General features: G+C 39.8%; 1 protein-coding gene across 2 annotated transcripts in view; it reads right to left on the bottom strand.

The window, feature by feature from the left end:
- Positions 1-883: 883 nt before the first annotated feature.
- Positions 884-25,489, bottom strand: part of LOC108892258 (phospholipid-transporting ATPase ABCA1) — a 138,042-nt gene continuing 113,436 nt past the window's right edge. For both annotated transcript variants that reach the window (XM_018689711.2, XM_018689719.2), the window contains exons 44-50: positions 24,275-24,381; positions 21,226-21,367; positions 20,073-20,207; positions 18,439-18,542; positions 17,098-17,190; positions 8,694-8,937; positions 884-3,012 (exon numbers count right to left, since the gene is read on the bottom strand). In XM_018689711.2, coding sequence (XP_018545227.1) covers positions 2,884-3,012; positions 8,694-8,937; positions 17,098-17,190; positions 18,439-18,542; positions 20,073-20,207; positions 21,226-21,367; positions 24,275-24,381 — 954 coding nt within the window. In that variant the 3' untranslated portion in view covers positions 884-2,883. The remainder of the gene's footprint in view (positions 3,013-8,693; positions 8,938-17,097; positions 17,191-18,438; positions 18,543-20,072; positions 20,208-21,225; positions 21,368-24,274; positions 24,382-25,489) is intronic.

Below are 25,489 nucleotides of genomic sequence, written 5' to 3'. Positions count from 1 at the left end.
ACTCAAAGATTTCCAGTTTACGATTATCTAAAACAGAAACAAGCGACAAATTATCACATCAGAGAAACTAGAACTGTCCAAAAAACTGCATTTCTGATTGATAAATGACAAAACAATTAACTAACTGATGTCCCTCTGTACACTGAAGTACTGTTAGAAAAATGTTCCTATGGGCCAAGAAAATACACAGTAATACCTTAGCCAGGTGATGTGGCAGAAACTCACCGAGGACTACAGCTGTCTTTCTCTTCATCTGACTCCCACTCACAAGCAAAAACAACCAAACAGATTTGCACCTAAGAGAGAAAATGGTCCATATGCATTTATCTCTGTAATTTAGACTGAAAAGTAGAGCAGGCACTTAAATAGATTTGTCCAGGTTTGATTGTCTATTCCACAGGGGGGGGGGGGGAATGTGAAGACTGGTATTGGAAATGTTTTTAGAATTACATAAAAACATCTTAATGAATTATTGGAGGACAGCTTCCACCAAAACAAGAGGCATATTTTGTGATATTGAAATGAAATTGCAAAGACAACTGGTTCAACCTTAGGCATACTAGCTTTGAAAAGTGTACAATAAATAAATAGAAAGACCACACACTAAAAGTATCTGTATGATAGCTTGACAAGAAATTGAATTCATTCTCAGGCATCTGGCAGACAAAATGTCTCATCCCCTCTGAGAAGCAGCCACTCCACTAGATGTGAAATAAAACGCCTTACCCACTGTGGTGCAGTCTGAATTGTAGCATCCCATGGTCTGAGTTATAGGATGGACGTATGCGAGACTCAACAAATGTGAGTCTCCAACTAAAAACGACACTCAAAGAGAATGAAATGAGGGAGTGCAAGGAGGGACAAGATAATAAAACAGCATGTATGAGTTGAACCAAAGGGACTTTCAGCAGACAAATACAGCAGTGTACAAACATTACAGTCAGTGGCATTACAATTTGTGCAAACATTTAATCATTTGTCTTGGCATGAAGCAATATTCAGTACAAATAGGACCCATTATTCTTTGCAACGGGTATGATGGTAATGTGAGGACTTAGTGTCCCAGCATACAAATTATGTCACGCTCTGACAGTAAACCAGAGTGCTTGTGATGGGCAAACTGGAGAAGTATTTAAATTCTGAAGTTAAATGCCAAGTATTGTAAGCTACATAAGAAAAGAGCTTCTGGGTTTTTAATCATTTAGACGCTTACAGTGTTGTACAGTACAATAAGAACATAGCTATGAATTACTCTTGCATTTGCATGTAAAACATCCCTGAGTCATTATTGCATATCATATTTTGTCAGTTGTGCAGATGTAGACCATTTTGCTGCTGTAAAGCTTTTTTAAACATGATATCTGTATATATTACACCTATGTTGTAATTCTAATTTAATTTTTTTTTTAAATGAATGTAAGTAAGTATGTAACTAAGGGAGGCAAGGCTTAGAAAAGGGTCAGTTGCAATAAAATGGTCTATATACTTGCATAACGTAAAATAGATAGCACATCTTAACATTGCAAATAAATCACATTCCTCTGCAGGGTCATCACTGATTGTCAGTGAGGTTTTCAGCATTACCACTGGACAAAATGATTTCCTTTGAAGAGCAGAGTTCTGTGCATCAGGTGTATTACTTTATTCAATGATACTAGCACTGGTCTCTGGTCGTCACAGATTAACACAACAGTGCCAATATCAGCATGCCTTAGGACAGAAATTTCTTAGTGTAATTAGAATCTGCAAAAAAAAGTGATGGATAAAACAGAAATCTCAAATCTTAAAATATAAATGTGCTCATTAGTAATTCTCGAGAAGTGTCTCTGATGTGTCCACTTACATTTGTGATCACTGCATCTAATGCAGCTTGAGGACGACTGCATTAGATGCCTGACTCTGTATTGTCTCACTGCTGTAACCTCAGCATCTTTCATTAATCGCTGTCTACAGCTGATTGGAGGCTCATTCAGACATTCAAAGCCAACACATCTGACAGAGTTGTTATTAATCAGTTCTGCTCAGTGGCAATCATTGGATCGCCTGTCAGCGAAAGTGTGGTGCAATGTCTTTTCACATTTGTGTAGACAAAAGATTCTTACTTCAGTCGCTTGTTGATATCATCTGACATGCCATTTAAATGTGAACATGAGTGATCCAGTCTTTTTTTGCAGTAGTGAGTTAAACCTGATCAGTTCAAAGTCAGCCTGGGATTTAAAACACATCAGGGAAGGTTTTCCTCTTTTATATAGTTTATATAGTTATACAGCTCGACATGTCATTATTAGAAAAGCACAACAAATGTAAACAACTGATAAAAATCTAAAATATAATCTAATTTGAAGGTCACAGCTGAGGTATCCTATGTGCTGTGCAATGTACAATGCTTATAGGGAATCATTTGGCCCTTACACTCCCTTGAGGTATACTGAGATTAGCCATATACTCCAAACACAACTGAACTGGCATGTTGTCCATGTTTGTTAAATGTCTGTCAAATTCAATATTGCAACCACATGGTTGTACACTGATTTTGACAGATCTATTCATTCAATTGTGTCCACGCTGGGTGGAGGCTGTATAATCAGTGCTACAGGTGTAGAGAATCAGTGTCAACACATTTATAGACACTTGGAGTTGTTTACTTTTAGATTTGTTGCATTAGAGTTGGTTAATTCTCATTCGCATGTCATTGTTGATCAGTGTTAGGCAATGGTGTAAAGTTAAGAGAAAGATCATTTTAAGAGGCCTGCCTATGCACTTTGTGTTCATTAGGGTCATATACAGAGCCTCACTCAAGAATACATAATTTTTTCAGTGAAAATGACACCCATTCAATTTTGGTCCACTGTAAATGTAAAGTGCTTTCTTTTCTTATGGCTGTTACACCTTCTCTGCTTCTTGGGAGGTCTTCACAGACTGCAGTGGCAGCTCATCAGAAGTGTCCACTGCGTTGTCGTAGGCCTGAGACTCCTCTTCTCCATGTTGGTGCTTTGCAAAATTCACAAAGACCTGAGAGGGAGAAAGTACTTAAAGTTAAGGGCAAGATAAACACTTTTAATACACACAGTACTGAACGTTCTTCTACCCATCTCATTTTTACTCTCTCCCACCCTCTGCCTCTAAAACAAACAAAAATAGTGGTACAGACAACGGGGTGCATGTGAATGAGTTGCCAGACAAGGGCTATGAAGCATCAAGTAAGCGTCTAGGCTCACACAGTGAATGTCAGTTTGACATCTTTGACCAGCTGAGAAAGAGAATAAAACAATCATTCTTCTCTCTGTGATGCCCATTTAATGTCAGAAGAAATCAATCCTATGGCGTTCATAAAAACCTGTGTGTATTTCATTGTGCTGTAAACATCGCTGTAGTTCTGGCTTTTTGTTCTCTTAGCATTAGTAGTCTGTTGTGCTGAAGCCACACAAGGACTTTTATTCCACAGATAAAAGCAACAAAGAGGATCATATAAAATGATAAGAGCATTGCTTTTTCATTAAAATATTTTCAGAGGCTGTGTGAATATAAAAGGATATGTGAATTAAAGACTGTATTTAAAATCTAAATGGAAAGAAAAAGAAATAAAAAAGCATCCAGACCATTTCCATGAGAAATTACTCAGACTCAGTATGAATTAAACCCATCTTCATTGCTATAAACTCACCCTAAAATTAAATGGAACAGAAAATAAAGACATGGGGCAGCACATTTGAACAGAAACAAACAATAGCATCTTTCCAGGGTTTTGTTTATGAGAAGCTCAGATAATAAAGATCTATCCTGTCTGCCTTTGAAGCTTCTGTTTTTAATAAGACAATAAATATAATCTGTAGCTTTATAATTTAATGTTAATCATAAAGAAAAAAGTCTTTTGTAAACTTCATTTTTTTCTAGCTAAGAAAGTGGTTTGCCAATTACTGTGATCTATTTTCTTTGTCATCACTGCATAATATCTTCTGTCTTGCTGAGTGAAAATGTGGACTGGAAACATTTTCATTGTGCATGCAGTAGGCAATATTCACTTGTATATATTTAAACCTTTACAAAAATAGTAATTTTGAGAGACCTGCTTATTTGCCTTTTTGCTGAGAGATAGATGAGAAGACAGTCTCCTGGGTAGAGCTAGAAAAGGAGCTCAAGGGTTAAAGAGGGGTTAAACAGCCTAACTTTCTCCAAAGTACATAAAATTGCATCATAACGCCTCTAAAATGTAACTTACATTTATATTTCAACTGTTTAAACTGTATACAAAATGATTTACATGGGGTTATGTAGTTAAGTAGTTGCACCTCATAACTTCCTCTAAAACTACACATTTTAAACTTTGGATAGAGCCAGGCTAACTGATTCCCCCTGTTTCCAGTCTTTATGCTAAGCAAGGCTAATTGCCTCCTGCTTTAAACTCCATACTTAATGCACAGACATGAGAGTGGTATCGAGCTTCTCTTCTAACTCAAGTCTAATTTCAATTTGTTGTTTGAGATTATTTATTTATTTATTTATTTTTACAATAGTGACATTTACAGAAATACATCTTAAATAATCTGGATTTAAGTGTTATTATATAAGGAACTGATTATCAATCACTTTCTTTTTTCCATATATGGTTTTCCAGGAAAATCCTGATCTGAAGTTACTCCTAGAAGCAACGCAGTACAAGTAAACACAACCATACTGGTGGCTAGTTGAGTTTGGAAAAAGCAAAACACCATAATACCTTGTAAGTGAGGAGCAAGCTACACCTCCAGAATGCCAGTGGCTAAAATATGCTTCTGTTTGAGTGATGTCAGACCATCAGGGGTGTGTATCAAGGTCACAGTTGTCAAGGCATCTTATTGGAGTATAAGAATGACAGTAGCAACAAATACACCCTTTGCCCATCTCTCTTGGCCTCTGACCCTGCCACTGGCTGATACTGGCTTGATGTGCTGAGGCATGCACAGCATTTCCTAATCATAGTTCTCTATAGTTTTGCAAAAGAGTCTTTTCACTGTTTGTATTTAACTCTCTGAAAAAGCTTTAATGGTGTAGTTCATATAATTTTTGGCTTAGATGACCATGGTAAACTCATCCCCTGCTTTGTGATGTGATTTTTCTCATAATGTATTTCTGTATTTAGCCAACCATCCAGTCATGACCTGAAAGTCATGCACCAATGCCACTGAGTGGCATTTTCTTAATACCAGATGGATATAGGCATTAATTACATTATGAAGGGTGCATTTGGTGTTTATTTGATGCTCGTTGAGGCAGAACAGAGGAGGTGAAGGACACTGAATCACCCAATTAACTTCACCCTCATATCAAAGGAGCCCATGCACAACATGAAATGGCATATACATACATGCCATTCATGTGTCCATGTTCTGACATGTGCACTGACTGAGGTGAAAGAGTTTGCTTTTGTAGTCTGTTAAAATGGATAAAACAACTGAACTTAAAATAGATTTAAAAGGGAAAATTATATTACATTATGTAACACTTTACAATAGCCATTCTAAGTCTGAAAGCTCTGATATTTTAGTTCAGATTAAAGTTGCCATTAATAGGCATGACTTCATGCCACTGAACCTCATTAGGCATTAGTTATTAGTTATGAATTAAGTATTATTAGACACAGTTTAAAGCTGCACTAATTAATTTTTGGTCTTTTGGTGGCAGTACAACATTTTGACACATTATCTCCATGTTAAGTTAATATGGGAAACATCTTATAGATATGAATAAAGACACACTCTGGCTTACTGCTGTAATATGTGGTAATTTCTGACATTCTGGTTTGTTTCTTCATTAGGTATATACCAGTAATAAGAAAGACAGTGCGTGGAAGTTTTTCCAGTTTTCTAAGTCAATTATCTCAACTGGAAAGTCAGTTATTTAGGTTATCCATAACTGTGATGTAACAGATTTTACTAAAATTATGAGGCCATAGGATGTATTGTAAATTACTTATGCAATGGAAGGGAAAGTTAACCAAAGACAACTATTCTGTAGCCAAAAATGAAATGCCATCAAAGTATCTCAATACTATAATAGAGAGAAATGGTTTGTGAAAAATTAACTTAGTGTTGAGAAGAACAGGGATGGTGCTTCAGATGTCAGATTACTTTACATTCTTGAAATCATACTGTGTATAATCAAACTAAAAAACTGGCAAAATACATTAAAGTTAAAGTACATCAGAATTAAACTTAAGATTATGGAAAAGTCTAAGTGATAAACTGTTCAGCTGTTTCACCGGTGCTTTGATGACCATGTGGAAAACTGTTCACACGCAAAGCAGCAAATACTTAACATTCCTTCCGCACAATCTGTTAAAAGACAGTTTAGAAAGTCACATTTTCCTTTCAAATGTCTGCTCTGCACTGTCTTGGCCACCAGCTTTTATGCCTGAGCTCCCGGTTGTGTGGATCAATATTAATTGTAGTGCAAGTCGGGTGTTATACTATAGGTCAGGACTCTTCTCTATAAATCAGCAGCTGAAAGGTGACTGTCTAGGCCTCCACAGGTTTTCCAGTCGTCCCCTCTGTGTATACTGTGACCTCCTAGTCCAAGTATGATTTATTTACTACCTCTGATCTGGTAAATATTGACCAGTGGAGAATGTGGGGCAAGTTGACGAAAAAGAAAACAAAAATTACACAAGGTTAGAGGTAATGGTTTGGCAGCTTTTCATAAATTCTATTCCTGTCATAGTGGAAGGGCATATTTTACTGAACTAATGCTGCAAAAAAAGGTTTTATCTTGAATTAGGGGTTATTCACAAGGGATTATGTTGACAATGACGTGCTTAACATCCACATATTATTATTTTTATCACATAATTTGATTAAAATACAACAGCACCACAAACCAAATGAATACACAGACAGGTCACTCATTCAGTCACTCACTCACATCTCTGTCTGGATTCTTTCTAATTGAAGAGGAGGCTCTTTTTTTCCCCTATGGTGGAGTGGAGCGATGACCTTTCTGGACCTCACAGAGGTCATCCTCACCTCCCACCTGGTCATCTGCTGCTGAGCTAATGGCGGGCTTGCAAGACCAGACACACTCACACTCGCCTCTGAGTGCCTGATTGCATCAGGTCCCTGGGGCCATTTCGAAAACACAAGGTGAAGCCAGTCCATAACATGCTGGGCTCGGTTTATCTCACCAATCAGGGCTGGCTAGCGCACTTAGGCTGGAATAAAAAAAATTGTTCTGTCTACATACATATACACACACACACACACATATATATATATATATGTGTGTGTGTGTGTGTGTGTGTGTGTGTATAAAAATCTCAGTCTTAATCAATACTGGGACCTGGCAGCTGAACTATCTTGGCTATACAAAACTCAGTGTAGTCCTCATTGGTCAGTCTGACAGCCTAAATGGGAGAAGACAATGTGTAGGCAGTGATGGATCTTTAAATCTTATCCTGGACTGAGCAGACCTGCATTAACTGAGAGCACTTAAAATGCTGAATACATTGATTAATGACCTAATGATCTGTTAAACTGAGCTGTCACTCCACAGAATTACAGTAGGACAATAGAACATGACCCCAGATACCCCACAGTGCCTGAATTCTGCCCACATCAGAAGGGAAATCTGGAGTCATATTGTGCATCTGTTGCTTCTGTTCAGGCTGAAAACATCTAAAGCTCTTATTTTGCTCCCAAGCATAATCACAGAAATGACTGCACAATTCCACGCTCAGCTCCTTTTTTTTTTTAAATACAGAATAAACAACTTTCCCAACTGGATTTAGCCAAATAATACTAGATCCGGATAAAGAGAAATACATCATTACTGCATCTGCGCCTTAAACAAACCCTGGGAAATAATCAAGTTTCCACAACTCAGATTACCAATATACCAAAGGTAATTGAAATGTGTTTTCCCAATACATAACCACAACTGTACAAAGCATGTGCACAAGTCACAAACACATGGACACTGTAGGGAAAGCCTGTGAAAAATGTTTTGTAAATATATTGCTACAGTTTCTGATGGTAAAAATGAAGATCAAGACTTTATGTATGACTGACTTTCTGTACAGATAACAATGGATGGATGAAAATTCACCTCCAGAAATATCATGGGTTCATTTGTTTCAGAGGAAATGCAACCTGGTGTGTTAAGAACATGTCCTAAATACTCCAGTCTCTCAAAGGTTGATATGAAAACTGTCTGCAAAACTTAAATGTCTAAAAAATCTGATGCTGACAAACAAAGAAGTGGTGAAATTAATTCAAGGAGTCACATAAGTTCAGCAGAATAAGCCTGATAAATAGCCCAAAGTCTGTAGCAGCAATTTCTCCATAATAACCAGAAATGCATCCAATCATATCCTGAAAACATCCATGCCTCAAGTGCTGTCATCCTTTCACTAACATCTGTCAGCTGAGGGTGAATGGTACAGAGGTATGTGGTGGAGGCCTAGTTTATCTATTCTGTACTGTGCTCACTCTGCTCATGTGTTGTGTTCAGGTTATGTAAATGTTTTATAACAGTAAATAATAGCCAAATGTTTTTGTTACTGCATCATTGTGGGGAACTTTTTAAGAAAGGTTTGTGAACCAAAAATATTGATGCAATTGGCAAACAGATCCTTGATGTTGTACCAGACAATTTGCTGAAATGAAACTATGAAATGAAATTAGACACACTTCACTTTAAAAGGCTCAGGGAAAAACACTTACCTGATCCAGAGTGGTCTGCGAAACCGAGTAGTCCTCCACACCCAGTCTGTGTTGATGGCTGGTGAACTGGCTGAAGATGGTGGCCAAAGCTCCCTGTGTGCACACCAGCTGATACTGTAGAGTGTTGTGATGCTTCTCCTTCAGGACACTGCCTGGGAAGGTCTGCTGGACGAAGTCCTCGACTGGCTTCAAGGCAGGAGGAGAGCCACCAACCCTCACAATCACTGTGTAGCCATCACCAAACCTGGTAAGACAGTCCTCGAATAAGCACTCGGTTTAAAAAAACATTGCAAAATACCAAATGCCAGTACCAAATCGCTCACGGCTGGACATCTAAATAATGAACTTTTTTCCTGTGGTCATCGCATGGTGTGATGGATAATAGGGTTGGAAGAGCTAGAAGCAAAGAGATGACAAAATTTAATTGGCCTCATATTTATATATTTCCCCATTTTCCACCTTTGCAATGGCTAGTTTAAGCAAAAAGGAACTATTAGCACAATCTTCTGCACTAAATGTAAAAGACAGTATTCATTTGAGTCAAAAACAATAGTAATACATGTTGCCACTGAGGGCAATAACCTATGGAAACCTTTTTAAAGCTGCACTAATTTACATTTTTTCTACATAGAACAATGGATCAAATGATGTGTAAAGTGAAAGGGGTCGCTCGTAACAATGAGCCCATGGACAGTTATCACTGTTAACCCTGCAGTTCCCCTTAGCTCTAAGGAGAATTTTAGCATCTTTCAGCTTGTTTTGGTTTTGGTTCCTCTACTATTATGGTCAAGTTTTACCAATTCTTCAACATTGTTTCAAGCAGCAGCAGACAGCTGTCTTCAGCAAAAATATCTGATAAGGCCAGAGCCAGATATTTCCCTCAGGAGTCAGTAGAAACCAAAAATAGACCAAAAAAAGAGACTGAATATTAGATTTATATTTGAGGAGAAGCTAGGAAAAAGTCTCAGAAAGAATGTTAACGTTGCTCAGTATCTTATAGATGTTTAAATAGGCAACTGTTAGTTACTGCCAGTAACAATAAGGTGATATTAGGTCATTGATATGTTTACAACTTGTTCCACTGCCCTGAAAAGGCAAAAATCATTTACTGCTGCTTTAATAATTTGGACATAAAAATGTTGTCTATGGAATCTAAAATAAAACACCCTCTCATTTGTACAGTATGGTAAGTCATGCAGAGTACATAATGTATGAATGCTTACTTCCTTGAAAACCATGGTTTTGAAAATATGGTCTGCTGCTCTACTGGAAACACTCACTACTGAAAAACATGCTCTACCGGTAACACTCTACAACATGAACAATATTCTAGACATAAAATATTATGACAGATGAAAATGGGCCATAGCTAAGCTCTAAAGCTAATTAGCATTCTGCATCTTCCCAGTTGTACGCCACGTCTGGTGAGCACCAAATAAGACTGTGTGCCTTGTTATTCTGTCGTTAGCACTCTTATGACCCATTGTTTTCTACCTAATTAATTCCCTAATGTTGGATTTACTCATGGAAATGTCCATTGTGGGCTAGTACAGAGCTACATGCAACGAGAGTCACAGGCTCCCTTAGTGGCAATTAGAGATATGGTGAATAAACTGCAGGCCGACATGATCCCAAAGGGAGTGAGAGGGAAAGTGAAGCTCTCTGCTGGTGCTGAGAAGCACAATGAATGGAACCCATGGGTAGCAGAGTCCCTTTAGTTAAAACATACTTGAAGATGAAAAGCCACAGAGCAATGATAATGCATAAATTGCATGTGGGAATTCTTATTTAATACTAATTTCCATTTAGAATGCATAAGTGTCTTTTAAAAGCTACTTTTAGGATTGGATGATGCCAAGGCACAGTGACTGACGGGTCTGAGCCTTGCTTGAATTTTCTTGAATTACAGTGGGATGTCAGAAGTATATTGACTACAGTACATCTACAGGGGCTGGCATCTGAACCAATCACCTGCTACATCATTATAACAATAACCCATGAACCCTGTCTGCTGCCAAAACAGCTACAACTAGTCATGCCAAAAGACTGGAGTGAGGAAATGGGAAATGGTGGTGTTAGCGTTGTGGTCTGATAACACAGTGAACAAATTATTCAAACCACACACAGAAATGTATAAATATGCATAAATTCAAACTGGCTACAGTGTTACAGGAAAATAAAAGTATCTCAAAACGGTTGCAGACAATGTGTAGTGATGACTGGACAATTTCCCGTTCTATCATGCAGTAGACCTGGTTGCATGCTTTTTCCCCCACAACCTGCCTCCAGCTTATGGGGAGGATCTGAGAACTGTGCTGGCACTGTGATCTTCTCAGGGGCTGTACACCACAGGTGATCAAAAGCATCCCCCATGAACCTCTAAGATATATTATGTAGTACACATCATGTGGATACTACCAAAGGTGCCGTGCAAGTACCAGCATGTTAGCGCTTCATTACGCAAACTGTCCAGTGGACCGCCCTTTAACAGTTCCAAACTGTACTGGGTACTTGTTAATGTAATACTGTATGTTCACTTGGATCTTCATCAGGTACAGAGGAGTCCTGCACAGTGTGGCTTGTGCTCTGGGTGCTAAAAAGTTCAATTATTTGTGGACTGCTGATTGTCAAACAAAAAATATGATATATTTTGTACAGTCACTGAGTTCACCCATTAATAAAACTAATTTATAATTATTATATTCTGTTGGCTTTATGACAATCAGAGGCAGTTTAGAAACCAACATCCTTCAACAGGATTTTGTGAGTGAGACAAATCTGTGAACAACTGGGCTAAGGACTAATCAAAATAATATTCATAATGATGCATGGCTTCTCCCACATTGTCAAACATTCACCATGGCTTTTACTGTCACCCAGAGATGTATAACAGTGTGTTATCACATGCCATTAATTAACTGTGCATGAGGAATGTGAGGACACTATACCTGTATGAAGCTTTCACTTGTCCCCATAACAAGGTCTTTCATTTGCACACAGCACCATCTTCCACGAGCAAAGCACACATTTTATATTAAGCACAGCAAGAACACTCATCCTCTTGTGTAAAGCTGCATAATTTCGGATGATTTTTATAAGATGCAACAGACTACACAGTCTGTAATCAGACACCACTACCACCACAACATCACAGCCATCCCCACACATCAAGCTTAATTCATCATCCAATCAAGAGTATGACCATAATCCCCTTGTGTTTATTATAGCTTCCGGCTCAGTAGATGTGCTTTGTCCGAGGACTGCCGAGCTCAGCCAAGATGCAAAAACATTTTTGCAAAAATCCAATAAGGCCAGGAAGCACTGTGGCAAAAGAGTTTGGCGAAAGGGTTTGGAGCGTATTTGGCTAATGAAATGCTGCTTGTCAGTGACACTAAAAGGGCTTATCAATTAGCTTCCCCTTCATTCTCTCTCCTTAGCTACCTTACTTTTATTTCCTTTCTTAGTACAGCTACACAGGGGCTTCAGGCAGCACTTTGGGAAAAATATCTTTCTTTCATATTCATCATTTTTACTCTGCCTCTGTATTCACAACAAAACAAGTTCTTTCATCTTTGATACACTCTCTGCCTTGGCTCTCCTCAAATAAACTCTGCCTATGTATGGAAAGGTAAGCTTGGATTTTCAAACTACACTGCATGGCCATAATAATAGCACTGCATACTTGAAACAATTAATTAGCCTTTAACTGGTGATGGGTGATTTAAAAATTAAAAGCAAGATCTTTGCAATTTGAGGTTGAATACAGCCATGGAAAAAATAATGAATGGATTATGCTTAAAGTCAAGACTGCACCACATTGTCACAACTAATCCTTTCATAATATGTTACATTACAGATATGATACAGCAGCTCAAAACAGCATGGCAGAGCCACTGTAATGTCTGTGCAGCAGCTCCCTCTGCTTCATTTTCATTATTCTCCCTCAATCCTCTTCTCCACCCTGGCCCGTTGCAAAGTCGTTCTTCCATGTAATTTAAAACAAACAACAGCCAGACACAGATAAGGACATGACAGGCAGAAAATAATTCTGCTGCCTTCCTTCATCTCAGGGAGTCTAGAAAGGTCACCCTGACCACTGCCAAACCTTATATTTGTGTCCATGGGGGGGTGGGGGTGGGGGGCACGTGGGGCAAGAGGTCATGGTGTGGCTTGGGCGGTCTGATGCTTTGATCAGGCAGGAAGTCATCCAAAAAAAAAACTTCCTTAGTTCCTGGAGGGGGAAATAGGCAGAAGCTCCACAGGCAGTATGAGAGCAAAGGAAGGGATGGATGGATAGTTGGATGGAGAGATGGCAGGATGGGTGATCTGTCTAATCAGTAAAGGTAAGTTTGCAATGTGAGAAGATTCAAAAATGTGTGTAATACTAAATATTCAGTTAGTATTTAGAGACTTTCAATGCTTAGTATTATGAAGGTGTATTTACAAGGTGTTTGCATGCAATATTGTGTATGAAAAGTAATCTAACATGAAGGCCATCATCTGGCCTGTAAAAGTTATTACTACAGGCTTTTCAAACATGGATACATGGACAAGGACCTAATAAAATACCTAGTTATATAGCAGCCTCTGCAGACCGTGAAGGACTTGATTTAAATGCAGATTCTTGCTTGTTTATAGGACCAAAAATAAGCTTTGATACAAAAACTAATATCTGTGCAAGAATCACATTTCCACATAAATTAAGGCGCCTTCCAACTATCAAGGGTAAAGATGTTGTATATTTTAAGTGCAGACAGCTCTCAGATACGTACAGTACATATACAGTATACCATCTGTGTCTGTCAATGTTCTTGCAGCTTTAATTACACCTACATCGCTGATGCATTGTAAACTGTAAAGAGAATTATTTTGTCATCCATCTCCGTCGGTGACATGCACTTAAAAGCCGTAAACTACTTAGTTAATGGCACACCTGCACAGCTGATGCAGAGTGAGTGGGAAGGAGTTTATTGGACTTCTCAACGTCAACTTCAGGGGATTGATCCAAACTTTTAGACACCACTCTTGTAAAAACTCTTCTGCGCCCACAGCGCATTACCTTAATGCATTAAAGTCACTTTACTCCCCACTTTTATATCATGACGTGCTTTAAGCAAGGGGAAATAAGACTCCGGGCTGTGGTGTGTACTTACTGCAGGTACTCTATGAAGCGGGGAGATATGAATGATATCAATCAGTGAAAAATCCTGCATCGGCTAGTAGGTGGCCTTCGAAACTGACAAGATTATAGTGGAGCTTTTGAAGCTGCTTTTATTGGTTCCTCCACTTCATTTGGGTTTACTTAACACCTGGGAGCTTTCATACCACACCGCTATGCTGAAGCACTATTTACAGCCTCTTGCACATCTTTTTTTTAAACTTTTTTATTTCTCTCCTTCTCTGTCAGCCTTTCATAAATTCCTCCAAGTGTGATTGATTTGAGGGGCTCAATATCAGGACAGGTAAGGAGGGTGTTTTTAACAACCATAGAGGAAGATAATGAAGGAGCTTCTTAAAATGGCTACCCTGATGTTCAGAATCCACCGGCCAACACAAACATCCAGCCCCTCTCACATGCTGACCACCTCTCTTGCGGCTTGAATGGATTAGTTTGGCAGATTTGGGGTTTGACTGATATAGAGAGGCGGGGGTTATTAAAGCAGCAGAAGGGCATCTCAGTGATAAAGACAGGGTCAGCGCTGAACAAAAGGGGGCAGCACTAACAAGCTCTTGGATGGCTGGGTTGGAAGTCTTGCCACCTGAGAGTAGCAGAGGGAGGAATAAATAAGAGTAATGCGGTGAGAGGTTTCTGAAGGAGAGGAGCAGGGGGAAGGAGGTGATTGGGAGGGGGAGGGGAGGGGGGATGCTGTGGGATATGGGAGGGTGAGCATGTATTACATATGAGCAATAGGGGGTCAAAATGTGAGAGCCGCCCCCGTGGTGAGATTCTGCACTCCTTTCAGGGGCTCGTGATGCAAAAGTGATGGAGAAGTTGGGGGGCGGGGGGTTAGAGAAGCGCAGACCCCGCCTCTTCCCAGCTATGCAGGTCAGCCGCTCACACCGTGTAACAATGGTCTGCACCACCTGCCTCTACCACCATGCCTCCCCCTCCTCTCGACTTCCACCCCCGCCATCTGATGGAACTCTTCCATTTGGCAACAGCTTGTGCATTTGTGAGACTCTGCCCTGCCTTTCCCACATATGGACTCAAACATGAGATATTGCACAGTCAGTGTTTCATCCTTCAAAGCTGGATTGATGAAACTTAAATGATGGTGGAGGACATGCTAAAATAGTGGTGGGGGTGGCGGGGGGGCAACATGGCAGCACAAACATGTGGCGGGATAGTGACGAGAAAAGAAAACAGAGAAGACAGTCCTTAATTGCCTTTTCAGTCATTAACAGGGTCCCACACCTCATGAAACATTAATTACACAAAGCGCTGCAGAGATAGGGATGCTTAATTAGAAATTATTCACTGCGTGGCGAGAACTGAGCGATAGCATTTCAGCGGCATGTAAATTGTCCGTGTGAGATCTAAAATAAGCACGGCAAAAATCGGTGTAGATGTCATGCTTATCTGCCCTCCTCTCACTTGCTTGTCTTGTGAAGTGCGATTCTGTTTTACCTGATAGCATGTTGAGTGAAGTAGGACATGTGTTAACCCTCTGTTCTCCCTCCCTATCCTATACCTCCTGTGTGGTTCATAAATTATTTACACTACCCTGCTCTTCTCCCTACAGACAGGATGTAATTGACACAGAGGATCTGTCAATTACCCTAACATCTGGGAGGGACTGATTTGTACATTGCTCTCACACTTCAGCCCCTTCGCCTCTCAACTCCCCCTCGTTCATACTCTTTTTTAGCCCTATCTACACTCCTTACTACACTACATTCTCTCTAAATGCACAGCCCAATGATATGACATTAACGATCTTGATGGGAAATACCCTTGACACTGTTGCTCCCTCCTTGCTGTTCCAGGCATATCCCCTAATCCCCTGCATGATTTGAAAAATGGTCTGCTCCACCCCTCATCCCAGGTGTATTGATCTTTCTCTCCGCCCAACGATTGCCACCACATATTCCTGTCGTGTGTAGCTCTGGTGTATGTGTCTGTGTGTGTGGAATGTCCTTCCTCTTACAAGATCGCACAATGGAGTGGTAATAATGTCACCAGACTGTACCTAAGGTAATGGATCAGCCTCTCTGTTACATGCAGGGCTTGGGCCATAAGTGCTGGCCTTGGGAAATGTCAGATGAATATCAGAGAGTGGACCAGAGTGCTAAGAGTTAAGGGCAAGGAATAGCTGTGATGGAGACGTAGCAAAACGCATTAAGAGACATGTACAAAGCCTATTAAGGGTGTGCATAAGGACAGGGAGGGTGGAAATCAAATTTATGGGTCTGGAGAGAAACAAATGTGAAACTGAGATAATGGTTGAAAGATTTGGGACACTAATATGAGGCCTGGGACCCAACTGCCTGCACATTTGCTTCATATATGGATCTTTTCATGTGAAATCAATACAATCATGTTGATGAGGCTACACTAAACACAGGCCATTTTTAGCTTAGTGCACCAAAATATGAGGCAAGAAGCTTCCTGCTAAGCAAAACAAATGAATCCATTATCGTGACATACCTCTGAAACTTTTAAGCAGATAGAAATCTAAATTCCACAAAATATTAAGGAGGATATATGATGATTTGCTTTCTTAACAGGAGTTCGATGAGAATATTAATACCACTCGCATGTCTGTACACTTAATATGGCGGCAGATCCAGCAGGTGATTGGCTTAGCTAACAGCTAGCCTGGCAATGTCTACGGTAACAGTGTCTGCCTTACCCACAGTCCTAAAGATCACAAGTTAACATGTTATACGTTGTTTGTTTGAGCCATACAAAAGTGTAAAAACATGAAAGGTTAAGCTAAGCTATATGGCTGCTAGCTGTAGCCTCACACTGAACATACAGACACAACAGTGATCTTCTCACAAGAAAGCAAATAAAGCAAATAAACCAAAATCAACTTCTCCTTTAATAACAATGGAGTTTATGTAAAGTTCCACTAGTGCTGGATACTTTTTGATGGATTGTGTTCTTCTGTGTGTGTCTCCTGTACAGTCCTTAGCTGCAGCAATAAATGATAAAAGAACAATATGCATTCTTTCCCTTTCTTCCTGGAAAAACTTTAATCATATTCTTTTTATTACCAATATACATGGTCTTGTGTTATTTATATATACTGTATAAATAACAGAACACCTTAGTGGGGGACAGGAATTTCTTTCATCTCAATTCAAGGAGCTTCCAAGATTTCTTTTTATGTTTTTTTTTTTTTTTTTTTTTTTAACTTTCTTGGTCTAACACACTCTGTGGCAAAAGAAGGACCCTTACCTGCTCTTTAGATGCTGGATGCTCCCGAGACACTTGAAGCGACCGTTTACCATGATGGCCATGCGTGTGCACAATGCTTCACACTCCTCCATACTATTGAAAGAGAGATGGGGGAATTTTGTAGCATAAATGAGAACTAGCAATAATACCAGATGCTGGAGTACTTTCCTTTAAAGATAAGAGACAATGACTGTAATAGAGGTATTTCAGATATTTTTTATGATGCCTGTCGTTTTCATTCAACTGCTAAAATGGATCCCAGACTAGACTAGAACACTGATCACAGATGCATTTTTTTAAAATAAAGGATACATCTCTGCACAACTCAATTTTAGATTATGTCAACTCACACTGCTTTGTTACTGATTCACTGAGACACTGAGAGTTCAGGTTAGATCATTTTTTCATGTCTACTTTGACACTTTAAATGGACAACAAATTTGGTAATTAGAGGGAGAGGAAGGGACCATCTGTAGTTCTTATTATCTCATTTTTTCTCTTTCAGTGTTGGGCTGAAGCACGAGTCATTTGTAGCTGAGGCAAAACCTGTGAAGCCTTTCTGAGGAATGGTGCAATTAGGATTATGACTTTGTAAAACCTGGTGAATCTGCCACTTAACAAAACACAACCACCTGGTCATGCCATGGACAATTGGATGCAGCTCAGCCACATTGCCTGGGACGACAACAAATGCTTTTATTTCTCCATGAAGGCAACACATGTAATGAGGGAAATATATTCCAAATAAAACAGCAGCACTGATTATTCACATGAAGTGCCGGGAACATAGATGATTTGAAAACCCAGGCAATTTGGGAAATGGTAAAATGAATAGGCATGTGAGTTGTTAAATGTTCCATATCTACTTGGACCATCAAGTTTTAAGTTTCACAAAAAATGAGGCATTTCTTTTTCTTTTTTTTCCCTCTCTCAAACCCTGTCCAAACCTGGCCAGTTCTACAGAAGAAAAAGTTGGGAAACTTAACTTTCCTCCAGGAAATCTTGGATAATGAAAAGACTCCAGTACTGATATTGACGGTTTCTCTTTTCATGATGGAAAAAAAAAAGTCAGCAGTCAGTCAATACGCCCTCATGCTTCATGAAAGCTTTATGGCAACCAGTGTGCTTCTGGCAGTCAATATTAACTGCTACACAAGAAACAATAGCTTTAAACTAAAATGTAACTCAAATCAATTATAATTACAATATACACAGTGCGCATTCATCTTATGGACAATTTGGTTGCTTTGCTTTCCACAGTGAAGAGTCAAAATATTTTGACCTCCTCTTAGTGGGTGAAGTGTGAATCCATCAAAGAAAATCAATAGATGAAGAGTGCACCTGTGTGAAGTGAGAATGACTGAGCGTCCTTCTTTGATGACACTTAGGATGCAGTCCCACAAGAAGCGCCGGGCCTTGGGGTCCATCCCAGTGGTTGGCTCATCCTGCAATAAATGGAACCTCTTTGAAACAATGTCCATTACATTTTACTTCAGCACATCTTTTAGCAATGTAGGATGTCACAGTATACCATTTACAGCAATAATCTACTTTAACACATCAGTTAATGATGTGTGTGTTTGTACTTGTGTGTTACAGCTATACAGGTGGGTGAGAAATAATGATAAGATCCTTAATGTCCCTTTAATTTGTCATCCATCTGTGTATGTTAAAACACATACGTACATGATAAAAGACAGGATGTAGAGACAGACCTGTATATAGTACACAGGTTAAATCTGGGTGAAGCGAGACTATACCCATACACACATAATGGAGACACAGACTGAAGCACTCTCCAACACAGCACAACACACACACACACAGTCTCAGTGACTTGCTGTTTCTTTTTCCTCAGGGCTAGTCTGTCCATGCACGATTAGAGAGTGACAGTACTCAGTCCATAGCCTGGTTTCGTTCCAGGCCTGGTTCTCCCTCACTAGCAGAATCCTACAAATCCCATGGGGTATTTCCATCTCCGTGCCCAATGTGTCCCTGTGCAAACCCTACGTGGCACCGCCTCAAGGCCGCCTGGGCTCCCTGGGCTCGCGTACAATACTGAAACTGACACAGACACTGACAACACATTATCCCACTGCCTCTAAGTGAAGGCTAGCCCGGTTCAGGCAAGTAAATAAGGGGGTTTGGAATAGTGCAGCTCTATAGCCTGCAAAGTGAGTCAGAACACAGAAATGGCTGGAAAGATTATTTAGGAAATGTCATTTATTATAGATTGGTCATTACCTGACTAAAATTGTTATTAGCAGCGTAATCTGAAGTACTGCTTTAAATCATTCAAAGTAATGTATTTATTACAGTTTTTACATAGCAAGATGTTGTACATTTCAAGTTATTCGAGGGTGTGAACTGAAAGAAAAATTTGATTTTCTATTTTATGTTTCTGCATAGGCTCATACTTTTTGGTTTTTTGCTTTAAGCATTTCTGCTTTATTTGTGATTTAAGATTGTTTAAGTTTGTCGCTCATAATAACATGGACACAACTTCCAATTTCACATTTCACAAGGCCGCTTAATTGAAAACATGTGATGTAGTATATACTGAGTATATATTTCACTAATGTGCCATCAGTGGGAAAATGCTTTTGAGTTATATGTGCTCCTTCCATGACCAGTGCGTGACCCCTGAAATATACACCCTCCTCTTCCACAAGTACTGCACTCGTGATCCTTTGGGAAATTCAGTGAGGATTTGCAAATTCAATCCATAACTTGTTTTTTCTACTTCTCTACTACTCATTTTTGAAAGCATACATTAGCCCAAATTCCTGTACTCTATCATCGTCTTACAACAGTCTAGTCTCTGTGTGCTCATGAAAAGGAAAAAAAAAATCTGCTGTAATCCAAACACCTGCATCACATCAATATTGATTTAAAGTATTACACTCTTAAGTCTTAATAAAACAGAGGCGTAACACATTTTCACTGTGCAACACATCAACAAAGCAGTATCTCACCAGAAAGATCACTGGAGGACAACCGATCAGGGCTATAGCTGTAGAGAGTTTGCGTTTGTTTCCACCGCTGTAAGTTCCTGCTGACTTGTTGAAATATTTGACCAGCCCCAACTTCTGGATCCCCCACTCTGCAACCTATTGCAGAGAAAAAAACAAAGTGAACATTATGATGTCAAGATGAGTGTTCACATAAGCCCCATCACCAGACCTGCGTTTCCATGATGGATGATATTTTGGCTTGGATCTCCAATGTATTTAAGCTCTGTGGCTTTCAAGGACAAGGCATGACAGCTGGCATCACTGTAAGACCTTAATCACAGGCTGCTGAGGTACTTTACTGTTCTCCCTGCTATTTCAACATTGTCTCGTCAAACACCAGCAATCAGGAGCATTGCCAATGTGCACAACATCACCAGGTCTCAAAAGACATGTTTAGGTGTCACTGGATGCAGGATGTAGGACCTGTATTTCATTTGTAGTATATTCCATGCACATACATGGGGATATGTTTGTTTACTGATTATGCAAATATGACTACACAAGGGTTTGGTTGGAGAATTGCCACCAAAACAGCCATATCACAATGGGCCACAGTAAAATTACGAGTTATGCTAGCAGCGCAGAAGTGGGTCCCTTCGCACTGCAGCTAAGAGATCAAAGCCCTGGCGCCGGGTCTGAGGCCTACGGTCGCCGCCAGCCTCTTCCTCTTTTGATCTTACTATTGTAGAAGCCGGTGGTGCAAGAGGAGAGCAAGGAGGCCGCGTAGGGCTGGCCACACCACTAGGCATGGTGAATAATGTAGAGCCACAACCCACAGCTGCTGCTTTTGTACCACTGGCCATTTTTCATTATGTATGGCTTCTCCCATTGAGGTTATCTATCACTTTGACATGTGCTTCAGCTTGCCTTACATGCATTCTTGTTGAAAAGTATTTGATGGTAAAAATAAAAACATTCTGAAAGGAAGTAAACATGAAATAGTACAACATATGTATTACCCCCAATTCAGCTTAGCAGCTAATCGACACTGGATATCCAGTGTTGTTCGTGTTCATGGTGTAGTGCTTCACAACACCAGCCATGAATGAAACAATGAGTTAAATCAGTTTTTAAATGTACAAGGACGAGATGTATGAAAGGAAGGAATGGTTACCATGGTGACCTCGTTTTCTGGTACCCCTCGTAACCTGGCGTAAAACTCCAGATGTTCTCGTCCAGTAAGCAGCTCATCAATAGCATCAAATTGGGGACAATAACCCAAGTTCTGGTGCACATCCCTCATTTCTGTTCGTATGCTGGGAACGAGAACATATATGTTATCTGACAATCGATGCCATTAATGTTAAAGATAAAAGATCTAAAGATTACATTAAATGCCAGACAGAGTATGATATGAAATATACAGTGAGTGCAGTTAGAAGGCCAACAAGCACACATTTCATTTATGCTGCCTATTGCGTTTCAAAGAGAACTGAGATTAAAATTGATTTACTTGGTAAGACTCATCAAATATTCACAATAACTTGATAAGAAAAAGAAAATCAGATCTAAGAGAGTCAAGGCCTGTGTTTCTCTTTGAAACTCTTCCAAACTAATATGGAGAAGCAGAATGGCTGAGAATGATTTCATATTCTGTACTCGTGGTAGCGTAAGTAAGTGGTCCCAAAACTCTCTGTCTTGGAAGCAAAAAGCAGACAAACTAACTAACTAACTAACTAAATACCAAAAATCTGGCTCTGCAATCTTTTGCAGTTCCAAGCACATCAACATGCACCCTCTAGAGCCCAGTAAAATAATGGCAGCAGTAGTTCTGGATGAAGACATGCCCTTTTGCAATCTATAATATTAATACTTTCCCCACCTGCAGGGAACAAATGTTACAGCTCATTTTCTTTCTTCTTTTTATAGCTGCGTTGTTTTTTCAGAGATAATATTGGACCCATTTTTCCCCTCAAATGTTATTTTCCTGAAGCAATGGTCAGCCTCAGGGAGGCTAAATGTGATCTGGTGTGTTTAAAGGCTGCTATATCTCAACAAACTGGTGAAGTGAAAGCTTTACTGATCTAATCTTATGTTTTGTTTTAGTTTTGATAAAGGCTGATGATAAGAACAGGTGATAGCCTTGAGCTGGTTCCAGAACAACCTATCACAGCTTAGTGTTTTTAACTAGCTCCACTTTTTTTTTTAGTTTGTTAGTGCTAGCTGGACACATTCTGCAGCTGTATGTCAAATGAAGAATAAACCTTTCACACTACTGAAAATTATTGAGGTTTCCTGCCCTTAAACTAGAGTCAGCCATGTTCTACCAGCCAAAAACTTAATATTATACAGGAATGAAAAAAAAAAAAAACAATAATTATTTTATTAAAAAGAAATGTAACTGTTTGTTTAGCATTCTATGTGCTAGTAGCCAGCTGTTGTATGTTGTATGTGTTAATAACAGCTGTTATTAAGTTATGAAATGTCTGGTGGTAACAAGTGTGATGTAGATATATTAGACCACTGAATGCTTTCTTCAAAGGTATGGTTAGACATTTTGACAAATAGGCTTATTCTCTTTCAGTTAGACAGCAAAACATCCCCAAATCCCAAAGCTCCTTCCACTGTACTTCACGGCTGGGATGATGTTTTCATGTTGGTGTGCACTGCTCTTGTAACATTACATGTAGTGCTGCATATTCTTCTTTAACAACTCAACCTTGGTTTTGTCAGTTTTTTTTTGTTTTATTAAAAACCTGCAGCTCCGGCAGTGGTGTCTATGGATGCCATGCACCATGATTTGCATATGGCAGACTAATGAGCAGAGGTGTTAACTAGCTCCAATGATTCCTTTAAGCCTTTAGCTGTTACTCTTGGCTTCATTTTTACTTCACTGAACATCTGCGATGAAGTCGTCTTTCCTGGGTGCCCATTTCTAGAGAAACCAGCCACAGTAAATGTAGACTAACAAAATTTTATAACCTTTTCAGGTTCAACTTTACAGGTGGTGGTGGGTGGATTCTTTTTACCTCTGGCTGTGTTCATCTTTTTTTCCCCACTTTCAGTCTATATGCTCAGCTTAGCTAATTGCAAGCTAGCCATCTCTTTATATTTAGCCTACAACTGTGAGATCAATATTCCTCTTTGGACCACAGCTGAAGTGGGCTGCTGCTGCTGCTAGCAGTTTGTTCGTGCTCTTCACAAGAGATTGCCGTTGAGCCACTACTGGCTAGCATTTCTCTATGGCGTTAACACTAGATGGCAAACAGATGCTGAACGCAGGTATGAGCAACTATTCCTTGTGAGCTCACAATCACAGATAAGAGAGAGAATTGTCAGGAGATCACAGACTTCCATTTAAGAGCTGCTGCGTCTCCTCTTCTGCCGATCATTCTTCTTGCCAATGCGCAGAGAGCGTAATGAGCTGAAAACAGAAGAGTGGGCGTACTCACATCTGTTTTCCTCTCTTTTCATTTTTTGTTTCCTCTAAAGGTCTAAAGGGATTTTTCTTTGATCTGTTACCCACATTAATCAACATTAACACTGCTGTGTTGGGCCCTGCTCCATTCAGCTCTTTTTCTTTGTGGAACAAAAGTCGAATACCACATATAAATGAATGGCTATAGCAACCGTTGTGATGCACAACCAGCCGCAGCTCACACTCAACCGCGCTCGGATATGCTGCCTTACAGATGCACGCCAAGGAAAAGGAACACAGTTGTTTGTTCCTAAAAATAAGGAAGAGTGAGCCTTCCTTCGCTCAAGTGCTTGAGTCTCATATTGCTAGTGTCAAGGTATTTTTTGGCATGTACAAAGATTTCTTATGACTGATTCTGTGAGGCAGAAACAAAAAACAGAGCAAGGTACAGGGCAAGGATGTGAAAAGGAATGATATATGTGAAAGAGGCTGGAAGAAAAAGAGCGTAGAGTCTTCAGCATTTCTGAGAATATCACAGTGAGGAGACATGAGAGAAGCAAAGTTGAAAAGGCAGAGACAGCAGAATGTATAAGAGATATCGAAACTACCTAGCCAAGAAAAACAAAGACTGCGAGGGTGAGAGATGGAGAAATAGAAAGCTGTGTTACCCAGAACAAGAGTAGCTCAGAAAAGGTGCGAGCTATGAAAAAAAACCCTCCCCCAGCTCGGTCCCCACCTGAACAGCCATCTTGGGTGGCTAATTATGATGAGTTACTTGGTGCGCTAGTGGGAGTTAGCGCCTCACCTGTATCCATTTAGGAAGGCCTCTCCACTGGAGACTGGGATGTCTCCTGTCAGCATCTTGAATGTGGTGGTTTTCCCAGCCCCATTGATTCCCAGCAAGCCGAAACACTGGTGGAGACAACAGGGAGGCCTCCATTAGGAAAACAACGTTTTGTAGATACAAGCCTCATTGGAAAACAAACAGGAGGCAATTGTGCTGGCTGACATTTCAAATATTCTGTATGTAGATTGGTTTTCTTTGAAGAAATCCTATCCCTTAACCCCTTTAATGACGTTCATCTATTGACTGTGTAAATATTATAAATATAGTATTGAAACTAGTTTATAGAGTATGCATGACTGGTTCGATGTTTAGCAAAATAACAAACTGATATTTCTATACACAAACAAAACAACAGACACTAAATCAACACGATAGGCACACAGGAACAAATACTGTAAAAAGCCGACCATTCCCAACAGCACCTCTCCCTGCCTCAGTAAATTGCTAAAGCAAACATTATCCTCTCCTCTTCTTTTCTTCCTGATGCTGCTGATTTTACTTCTCTCTGGAGGGCATGTGGCAGGAAGTTGTCTCAGCGGCGCCCTGCGGTCATGTGACCCGCCTTAGGTGCTCTGGCTCTGGCATAAATATTTGATTTCTGTCATTCATTGATCCCTGCTTGTTTGTGACCTGTGCTTGTGAATGCATAGAAGAGGGCTAAGCTTGATGTAAATAATGCATGGAAATGCAGTGTGTGATCAGCAGAGCCCCGTGAATCACAATATTCCACTGGCATTTACACTAGGCTTTGAGTAAACAGTGGCAGAGAGGATGGATACCAGCGGAAAGCCCACCAAGCACGACTGCCTGTCAGCATTTGAGATTATGTTTAAATTGAGCTTCTATCAGTATAGAGTCTGTGTGTGTGACAGTGAGATTAAGTAGGCACGTGTAATATATTGCATTAGGATGCTTATTTCTTTACGCAATTCAAATGTGTCTTTGTCCAAAACTGTGTGAAGGCTCCCTGTATTGCATTGCTGTATGTGGTTATTTTTGTTTTGTATAGCCACCTCAGACGTGTACCGAACGAAACATCACTGCTCCTTACGCCTTTGCTCCACAGACTCTTGCAATGCTCTCCTGCTAGCCTGCTTGTGTGTTTTAGCACACACATGCTTGGCAGTAGCATGATGGCAGAAAACAAGCCCGATAAGCAGATTAGAGCTCTTC

The sequence above is a fragment of the Lates calcarifer genome, linkage group LG15 (assembly GCF_001640805.2).
Source record: "Lates calcarifer isolate ASB-BC8 linkage group LG15, TLL_Latcal_v3, whole genome shotgun sequence".
NCBI classification, from domain to species: Eukaryota; Metazoa; Chordata; class Actinopteri; family Centropomidae; genus Lates; species Lates calcarifer.
The sequence above is the reverse complement of the archived record's forward strand: the minus strand, read 5'-3'. Positions and strand labels throughout refer to the sequence as shown.